General features: G+C 47.2%; 1 protein-coding gene across 2 annotated transcripts in view; it reads left to right on the forward strand.

Annotated features, from left to right (window-relative positions):
• Nucleotides 1–10,373, forward strand: part of LOC118768724 (solute carrier family 66 member 2) — a 34,993-nt gene extending 24,620 nt beyond the window's left edge. For both annotated transcript variants that reach the window (XM_036515603.1, XM_036515604.1), the window contains one exon: nucleotides 10,108–10,373. In XM_036515603.1, coding sequence (XP_036371496.1) covers nucleotides 10,108–10,315 — 208 coding nt within the window. In that variant the 3' untranslated portion in view covers nucleotides 10,316–10,373. The remainder of the gene's footprint in view (nucleotides 1–10,107) is intronic.
• Nucleotides 10,374–10,593: the final 220 nt, after the last annotated feature.

Genomic DNA, 10,593 nt, shown 5'->3' on the forward strand with positions numbered 1-10,593 from the left:
CAGAGAGGGGCTGGGAGGAGGGGGAGCTGCAGCTACACCCCGAGGTGCACCCTATAAGGGAGCCAGCGACCCGTTCCGTCACCAGAGCCGACCCCCAGGTTGGGGCGCCCCTCCCCCGCCCCGTAACGCCCGCCAGCGCGTCTGTTGGTAATGGTCCGCCAGATCGGGCCGCTGATGAGGGGAGCGGCGCCACTGTTTGACAGTTAATTAAAGCGGGAAGTGATGAGGAGCAGTGCGCCTATCATTTACTCTGACGCATGTTAATTAACCATTTTTATGGCAGGCAGACTGGCAGTAATTGTGTAGTTTCGGCTCAGCCTGCAACAGTTTGGTCTCCAATACATTCTTCTTTTTTTTTTTCCCCTGTTGACGGTAAATGTGCCAAAATGATATTAAAGAAGATCATTTTTCATGTTCGTTTTCTTGTGTTGAAGTTCTGGCTTCGGCGAACATCGGTAATGATCATAACAAAACGGCTTCAAGTGTGATGTCAGAATTTTGAGAACACAGTAATGATAGCTGTAGACACTGCTCTTTTGTAAGTCTGAACATTTGGGTACAGGTGTGCAAGTGTTTGAATAAGATACTTGAGACAGTGGGAATGACTCTCTGTGTATGGCGCTTAGAATGAGCACTTTCAAAAATAAGACTGAAATATTTGACATTTGATATATAATGTACATTCCTGCTATTTTTGGAATTTTCTCTTTGAAGCCTCTTTGTTCTCAGTACTAAACACTCGTCTTTCCCATTGTGTAGGTGTTACAGTAATGCCGTTTACACTGGTCTCTTGTGTTTGCAGCACTAGTGATGGACTTGAAATAAATTGTTCTTTTAAAACGAGTCGTCTATCCTGTGAAGTACAGACGGCCGCTTCGGAGTTCAAAGTGGGGATTTAAATGTACTGTAATTCTTTGAGTGGCGGCGGCATGCTGTGACTTCCTTTCTCTCCCCCAGTTGAATGTGTGTGCGTTTCTGTCATAGCAGAAACAGGTTTTTAAAAAAAGAGGCACTCCGGTGTGGTCCCCCCGTGCCCGGAACACAGCCGCGGGGCCGCATCACTTCCTGCCGCGTCGCCGTGCCACCCTGCACAGGCCTCATCCTCCCTCCTCTAATGCGATTGGCCGGCCCGAGCCCCTTAGTTGCTGGCTGTGGCGGGCTGTCCCTGGGAGGCCGTCTCCCTCCCTGAGGATGCTGGGTGGATAGCGTCAGGGGTGCCGTCCCCGCAGCTGTCACCTGGCACCCTCAAGGGACAGGAGGCTTTTTTCAGAGAATCCCCATTGGCAGATCATTTCCTTCCATGTCTTTTTTTTCTATTTTTTTTGGCCTGAGGGATCCCTCTCTGTATCTGTGCTCTTTGGGTTATGTCTGAGTTTCCTGTTGATAAAACTTAACAGAGCTTCATTTCACATGTTCAGTCATTGTTCTTGATTTTCTGGGGTTCCCAATTATTCCAGATTTGATGATTTGGCAGGCTTTAAACTTACTGCATTTAGTACATTTCCCAAATACCCCTCCACCGGCCTGCATTATAGATGGTGCTAAAGCAAAGACTTCTATCGTCTCTTCCCCGTGCACAGCGCAAAGGAATTTATTACTGTCAGTCCATGAGGCATTCCTTCCTAAGGGTCTCTGTACATATTCATAAGCTTTCATAAGAGCGGTGTTAAATATGCAGGTTAGAGTTGCTGGCTCAGTCGCTGGTCTCTGTGCAGAGCCTGTGTCTCAGTCTGATCCTGAGCGGCCCCCGTGGAGAAGTTAACTGGCGACTGTTGCTGTGGGAGCGGTGATCTCCTTGCCCATTGACCGGATGGTGTTGGGTCTTTAGTTCATTGTAGCTAAGTGTCACTGCCTTGTCTATGGACAGGGAATAAACCCCATGCGGCAGTGGGTTTGAAAGTCGATATCGGGGTGGACTGAGGGTCATCAGTTCTAGTGTGGGAGGAATATCCAGTCTCTTCCAAAAAGAGTGCAGCTGTGTTATTGGCTAAAATGTCAGACGTGGCTTCGGTTTCGGAGATGACCATTACTCCCTTGAAAAAGGCATACAGTCTCCAGGCATGGAAACGGCAGTCAGGTGAAATCTCATGGCTCCTAAATGCGACCAATCTAAACTTACTGTGAAGGCTTAATGGCCACACAGGGCTACCGTACTTCACTGTTTTTCTTTGACCACCTCACGAAAACGAAAAAGGCATCCCATTGATTAGATGATCAATGGAAATGAAACCCCCCAACCGATGCTCATGAGTTGTCAGTTAGCGAGATCACAGTGGCCATTTTTTGTCAGCTAACAGCTGCTGGGGTCCTTTCTCTGAAGTGCTTTATCGTCGCTCTCACATCATAGTCTGTGGGAAGCTTGATAAAAGGTCCAACTTCAGAGAGAACATCAGCACAGCGTGTCTCCTTGGATGCGGGTTGGGGGGGGGGATGCTTGGTTGGAACCAGTCCACAGGAGGTACTCATCCAGCCAAATCTTTCCAAACAATTTTCGTTAGCGATCTGTCTGCTGCGACAGCACCCAGCAGAGCTGAACAAGAAGTACCTTGAGGTAAACACGAACCGCAGTGGCTCTTAAACTGATTTGAACGGCGTGTATTTGGATCGACTCCTATCACACTGTGGTTCAAACTCAGCCTCAAATTTGACTAACAATATCAAGCTTCACCCTCTTAGTTTCGTAAACAATTACAAACAAAGCAGAAAGTGAACAAATAATATAAAAAATAAACACTTTCTTACATCTTCCTTTAAAAATTAAGGACATGCCGCAGTGTGGTAGGGCTGTATCCAGGTCACCGCGAGTATGGAACAGCCCCCTTTTAGCTGGCAGTGTTTAATTTTGGCTCATACTAACACATAAAATTTTGCTCTGACCGTTTGCCAAGTCGAACGCACCTGTTATCTGTGACAAGTCTGCCTTTTATTCATGGGGTGGGGGTGGGGTGGTGGTGTTATGCTGTGTCACAGAGAGTTTAAGCGCTTCCCCCAGCCTCCTGCTTGGCTGCCATCCGAAGCCGAGGTCTTCTTTTATCCATGATTTATGGAGCTGCGACAGGATGTTTGCTCGTGGGTTTTTGTCATGGAATGATGAAGGCAGAAGGCGACCGCGCTCGGGTTTGCCTGAGAGAAAGTGCCTTTTGTTGTACTTTTGCAGCGTGAATCAGTCATAATGTCCTGACATTGAGGAGGGTGAAAGTTTGAGACGAGGCCACGCAAAGTTTTTTATTTTTTTTATTTTTTATTTTTTTGATAACATTATTCATGCATTTTGACTTGGAGTTGACATGACAACCTAAAGCAGAACTCTGCTCTGGTTGTACTTGAATATAGAAGTGTTCAGCCATTAGGTATTTGGAAGGCCCCATAGAATACTGTGGTTGGCTCCTTCTAGCCAATGCACCCTGTCAGTGTAATCAATGATTGAGATCCATTTTAAAATGATGTACCATCCTGCATAACATTTTTATTGCATTGAGGTATGAAAAATATCTAAGTCCTGCTGAACTAAAAAGACAATGCTGCTCGTAAATTCTACAGTAGGGATTAAGATTAAGGTGCGGGTAAGGCTTGGATAGAACACTTTTTTGGCCTTCTGTATATGAAAGGAAGCTCACTCCTGGCTTGAGCGACCTGGCTAAAACTGCCTAAAGATTAGTGGTGGTTTAAACACATGCTCAGTTTTCAGCCGTCCCCAGGAACAGCCCTGTGTATGTACACTCAGCATGTTGGACATGTCTACATACGGCTCAGTAATTCCCACAAGGGTAACGGTAATGCAGTACAACACGGAGGTCGCCTTGATCTCGCAAACGGATCGATGGAGGGCAGTATCGATCATCCCATTGCAGCTCAGCTTGTAATATTCCTCAACAGGAAAACCACCGCATGGAAAGGGGGGCGGGCGGGGGGATTTAAAATTCTGTTTAAAGCTCTAATCCCCCGAAGTTGAACCGCCTCACTTCAGAATCACTGGCGATGTTCTGAAGGGATGCAGCAAAAAAAAAAAAAATAATAAAAAAAAAAAAAAAAAAAATCTGCGAAAAATGCAAATCCACATCCAATTTGGACGCCTTTTTTTCTCCTCTCTTGAAGTTGGAAGTCGGAGTGGGCGAGAGAATGCGCCGAGTCTTTTTCATGCTTCCTGCGTGTCTTTCACACTGCGCGATAGTCGCTCTATTCTTTCAAAAACAAGTCAAATGATCAAACCAAGAGCAAAAATAAAAAAAGAGGAAAAAATTATAGGCTCCAAAGCCGGCATGAACTCGTACCGTGTTTCGCCGTTCTCTTCCACAGGCATGTCTTGCCGTCCCCCAGGACTTTTTTTGAATCGGTCCAAATGCGAACGAAACAAAACAAAAAAAAGACAAGCTTCCTCCTTTTATTTCGCTCGCAGCTGAATAAAATTTTTAATTATTTTTTTCAGAATCCGTCATTAAGGTGGAGTATGGCTTGTGTGCTGGTTTACTGGGCAGGTTGTCCGGGGGGGTCCTGGCGCCGTTTGTTTGGTCTGGATTGTGTAGCCGTCAGATCAAAGCCAGGACCTCGGGCGCCGATGCCTGAACCCACATGATAAACCTAATGAATCACGATGGGATTTGACTTTTGCTGGAGACCGGCTGCATCCTTATAAGGCGGGAGGCCGTTGCACTAACCAGGCGAGCTGCGCAGGGTTCCCTATTTAGCCTGGCATCAGCTCTGCTAACAACCCCGCCCCCATAGTAACCTCCGGCTTTGAGTGGCTGAGAGGTGAGTTCGGGCTCTCCCCTATGGACTTAGCTCACTGTCCTGCCAGTAATGTTCCACTGCATTCAGAGGAGAGGACCCGGAGAAGCTCAGCTCAAGGTTTTTGTTATTCTTTTTGCCCACATCTTTGCTGGGAAAGCTCCTTAAATAGAAGCCGGAGCTTGGCTCAACCCCCCTGCTGTGACCTGTGTAGTTTCCCTAATTGGCCGCAGCAGAGAGGTGCCCGGATCAATCCTTTTCCTTGCCTCTCTCCATCTCATAACCCTCAGCGCCCCGCGATCTGCATTTGAAAAGATATATTAAAAACAGGTGAATATCTTTACTTTCCAGGGCCTTAGCCGACTGCGGGGCCGATGGCGGGAGTGTGAGGGAAGGAGATGAAACGGTACCTTACAAATGAAAGGGCTAAGGTTAAGGCCGGCTCATGAATAATGCAAGGCAGGGATTTGACAGGCCTCAATAACTTATTTTTAATATGTGAGAGCGGCAGTCTTCAGCCGGGGTGTATGAGTAAATGTGCACCCTCCAATCAGCTCTCAGCGGCTAGCGATGCCCCGGGGACTGAATTATTTCAAAAATATATTTTTCTTCGGCACCATCCAGCCAAGGATAAGATTTTCCGAGTCTACCTGTGGCGATTGTATGTTAACCCACAGATACGTTGTTTTCTTATTATTTATGGAAGTTGTGTTGTGACTATTTTTGTTCGGGGTTGTTTTTTTTTTTTTCTTAATCAGGTTCATGTCATGTGTAGGGTGCCAATCAAGTAAAGTAAAGTTGTGCACCTTTGGGTTGATGGGCTGTCTCAGTCTGGGCTTTGACCCGGCCAGCATCTGGTTACGTGTCCAGTCTCTGAACTACTGCGCCACTCTACCGCCCCGACCCGACATTGTTGTATTGATTGACACTATAAAACAATATTACCAGCATGCCATGTCAACCTTAAAGATAGACTGGTTTTAGCGGGAGATGATTGAAGAACAGAGTGCATCTATTTACAGCCAGTCTGAATTCCTGACACAGGGGGAGCGGACAGAAACCTGTCCCATTCACCTGCCTAGCCTCAGGATCTTAGACATGGATGCTTAGTGCCTGCATAGATGTAGAATGTGTTTAAACTGACTGCGTTCAATGAAACCATGCAGGATCTCCGCATATTAATGTACTTCAGTCTGCTCCTTGTTCACTGCTGTGAACTGCCTGACTGCAGAAACATTTACATTTACATTTATTCATTCGGCAGACGCTTTTATCCAAAGCGACTTACGTAGGTGACAGTTGTTTTACAATGTTATCCATTTAAGCAGCTGGATATTTACTGCGGCAACTGTGGGTTAAGTACCTAAAGCACCTTTTGATTCGCCATGCTCACCTGCCCGGCTCGGTACAGGACCTGCCCCCCTGGCCATTTGCAAAGGCTCATGGCTCAACTGGAGCTCTGTGCTTGCCCGGCGGCTCCGCTTTACCGGGGTTGCTGCGGCTCTCCGGTCGCCGCGGGAGGAAACGGCCCCGTCCTTGGTATCGTTGGCAACCGTCGACCGGGCCACCGAGCGATGAATCACGCGGCAGAACCCTGGGTGCCGGCTGCATCGGGCCTGCTTCGCCGCATCTGCACAAGCATCCTCGGCTGAGGACTTTCGTTTTTTTTTTTTTTTTTTTTGTTCAGGTCTCCATGGTAACTCCCTCCGCCGCTTGCATGCTGCTGTCGGGTTATTAAGTTAAGGTCATTAAGCTCTTCCTTTGCAAAGGGGCCCACTGATACGGTCACTGCGCGTACCCTGAGGTAATATCTTTAACATGTTCCACATCAGATTTCCTTATTTGATTTGAGCCAAAGGTAGCGTGCTTGCACAACCTTCTTTTCTAATTAATGTCCCTTTTTATTTTTCTTCTCATGAGAATTACGCTAAAATTGCTGTTTTATCTGTGACAGTACAGTCCAGAGATGCGATCAGACGAGGCCTGGCTGGGAGACCGAGGCCTCTTATCTGTAATGGTTTTCCTATTGGTGAACATGGGCGAGAGCGACGACGGCTCTTCGTCCAGATCTGCCTGCTGCTGGAGGTGGACGGGGCTGGTCGTATTTAATCATTCTCTCTGAGGCGCTCTGATGTGACAGGCAATTGGACGCGATCCTTATCTTACCTTGATGTAATAAGCCGTGACGGACGAGCAGGGAGGCAGGAGCGTGTGACTGCCGGGGCACCAGCACGCTCGCGGCGGGGGAGAGCCGGTGGACGAGGAGAGGGAAATTGGGCGGATGTGGCCTTGGCCTCAAGGGCGCGCTTCAGTACGAAGGCGAAACGCTTGGAGACGTGAGTTTCAAAATGGCCTGGAATCAGACAGTCTGTGGTTTTGTGGATGGGAGTGCAGTGTGTTGGCCGCTGCTCTGTTTTGGGGCTGTGTGAACGGGCCTCTTCTGTGGAAAGGTGAAGATATCTGTCAGGATACATGCTTTATTTTAGCTCCAGGCTTTTGGGCCTTTGTAGGCCCTCGTGTCCTGCTATATGCCCTGGACTTTGTCAGGCACAAGCACTGACTGCCTAGAGGGGGAGGCACTCAGAGGGAGGCCTTCAGACCAGCCAGCTTCGAGTTATTTTTTATTTCACATTCTGTGTGCGGCACATGGCCAACTTCTCTATTCTGAAGGTAAAGCTGACCTTCTCTCACCTCCCCGATATGAGCAGAGACAGCATCACGTCCTCTGTGATAGTGGATAACGTTACTACAGCGTTTCTGTAACATTCTGAAAACCCTATGTGTTTTTCCAGAAAGGGCATTCCAGTCAGCCCCTGAGGTCAGAGCAACTGAGCATACAGAATGAACTCCTTAGCAGCCTGTGGCAAAGGCAGCTTCGCTCCTTCTGAATGTAAATGACAGAAAAAACGTCCTCCTTAAGGCTAAGAGCCGTTGTGCCTTCTGGGTACATCGGCACACATGTCCTCCTGAAGAGGGTCCTTGTGTCAGTGAAACAGCTTAGAAACAGAAATCTGATTGGTCCGTCGGCAGCCTGCAGTTGTGCTGAGCGCGGACTTTCATCCGAGGAGTCCTTCTGGAAAGTGTCAAGTGTAAATTATGTATTTACCATTTCAACTCGATCCTTCGTACGCAGAAAGTTTTCCGTGACACAGTTTGCATTGCGACTTGTCCTGTTAGTTATATTTGCGCACTGGGATGTGTATCTGCGTTCTGCCAAACGCAGGTGAAAAATGCTGCCTGACTGAAGCCCGTTCGATATGCTGACAGGCAGAGCAGGCAGTGGTAACGCCGAGGTGCCTTCAACAGGGAGTTAACCTGCGGAAGCTTTCAGGTGATATTTTTACACGCGACAGTTTTTAAGAAGGAAAGAAATGGGCATTTAATGCATTGAATTGCGGCAGGGAATTTGTTACCATTGGCACTTTTAAACATGTCACGGGGCTGGATGTATTTCTGTGACTTGCTCCTTCTTTTGACAGCATGCTCATCGTATTTCTGGCTCCAAGACACCTCTTGAGTTGCTCTAAAGCAGAAGCAATCACTTTTAAATGGGATTGGGAAGGCTTTTCAGAACACATTTCCATAGCCCGTAATTAACATGTTGAGGGAGATTGTTGTTTTTTTTTTTTAATGAATGTGATTAAGCAGTGTTTTAAAAAGTAATTTGAGCCTGGATCCCTCTAAGGTTCTGGGCATGCTCATTGGAGCAGCTTTCCTCCCAGAGGTCCATTAAAGCGCTACTAAATAGATGCTCTTTGGCACGGCTCATGCACTCCGTTCGAGAAGCCCAAGAAGCCTCAGAGCAACGCAATTACCCTTAAATTAATTACCCCGAAGACCTAAGTTCTCTAAAGCCCTTAAAAGTGGACGTTATTGTTGCTGTGTTTATTGCGTCTTGAATCTTATCAGCCAGTGGTACGGCTGTCTAACAGCGCGTCGCTAAATACGGCGTTTTGTTTGTGAGCCTTGATGTCTAAGCCTAGCTGAGAGGGAAGGGAATGTAGTGGCATGGAAAGGGAGTGATGTAGTGATGCTCTGGTTACAGCCTGGCGTCGGCCATGTTATTGGCAGGAGGCTACACGGGACACGGCCTCCTCGACTCGCTGCAGAGGTTCTCCTTGGTGCTAAGGGGGGGGGTTCCGAAAAAGGACGTACAGCCCCGCGCTTCCTCCGAATGCCCTTAGAGAAGGAGATGAATAAACCGGAGCGGACATTGAACATATTAAATAAACTGTTGTTTCGGCTAACGCGTCTTGACTGAACCCAACGGCACTCTCTCGCCTCGCCGGGGCGAGCGTACAGCCGACTTCCCATTCAACCGCAGACACGACGCGAACGAAAGGTCTCTCCGGGGGCCACGTTTTCATCTCGGCTGTTACATTCATGTCCTCGTTTTTTTTCCCGTTATTTGTAGACCTGAGCAGACGTGTTGACGCTGAAAGGGCACGGCCCTTTCCTGAGCAACGGTTGTTGTGCTTGGAAATAGACATTTTTCTCTGCCCGTTTTCATTGCTTGCTTTAATTGAAGTGCTTCCAATCTTGTATGAAATCTGTAGCAGACAGAACAGTATAAAGAATAGAACATTCCATATTCTCTCTGTTCCATAGCTTTTAGCCGGCCTCTGTTATTCAGGTGTATAAATTGCTGCAGACAGCTTATTTGCTTTTAATATTACTCTGAGTACTGAAGAGTTTACAGACTGGTAGTAATAAGAAAATGGACTTTACCTTATCTGTGTACTGATGATGGATACTAATGAGGTATTGGTCGTGTTTCCCTGTTATCTTGTGTAGACTTGTAGTAAAATTTTGATCGTTGACAAAAGACGCAGTTCTTGGTCCAGAGGTAAAGAAATTGTGTTTGCCCTATACACTTGCTTTCGCTGATGCACGATCGTTAGCATAAAACTAATAGCTAGGTTAGCATTGTGTTATGACAAGGTTGTAAGAAAGATATTAGAATTCAGATGTAACCGAGTTCAACCAGAGCCTTTGCAATCTGTCCCATGCACTGTCAAAAGTGTCAAAAGCTGCTGGAAGGCAGATGTACTCCATTAATTCAAAGTGGGAAAAAAAACCCAACTGTGTTGGAAACCTGCAGTTTCCATCAGACCCCATTCCCATTACAGGACACATAACTTAAAAACCCTGTCTTTCTGTCGCCGGTTAAGTAGTCAAGTTGCGTCTGCCTTAGTAAGCACAGTGTATCTGGTGTGTCATAAAGAACCCTCTCCTTGTAAATATTTAGAGTGCTGGGAAGGACTGAGAGGCCTGGTTCAGATCACAGGACACGCGCAAACGCAGGGAGCCGCGCCACAGTCTCTTCCTGTTGAGATGACCCGTAGGAACGTTCTCTCTCTTTCTCTCTCTCCCTCCGCGCAGCATCAAGATGGTGTGCATGTGGGCCAGCGGGGACACCTTCAAGACGGGCTACTTCCTGGTGACGCAGGCGCCCGTGCAGTTCTGGATCTGCGGCCTGCTGCAGGTGTTCGTGGACTTCGCCATCCTCTTCCAGGTGTACTACTACAGCCGCTACCCGCAGAAGCCCGTCTCCCACACTGCCCACTCCACCAGCGCCAAGGCCCTCTAAGGCGACGCTGGAATGTGCCGGAAGCCGGCGGGACACGCCCGAACCACAGATGTTTCCTCACTCCTCACATTCACATGATAAGATTCAGTCTCCATCATATACCTTAAACGTTTGTGTATACATAACATTATCTGCAAATATGTATGTTTATATATAGTGTGTGTGTGTGTGTATATATATATATATATATATATATATATATATATATATATATATATATATAATATATATGCATATATATACTTATGTGTGTGTGTGCGCGTGCACAACAACATGTG

The sequence above is a fragment of the Megalops cyprinoides genome, chromosome 21 (assembly GCF_013368585.1).
Source record: "Megalops cyprinoides isolate fMegCyp1 chromosome 21, fMegCyp1.pri, whole genome shotgun sequence".
Lineage (NCBI taxonomy): Eukaryota > Metazoa > Chordata > Actinopteri > Elopiformes > Megalopidae > Megalops > Megalops cyprinoides.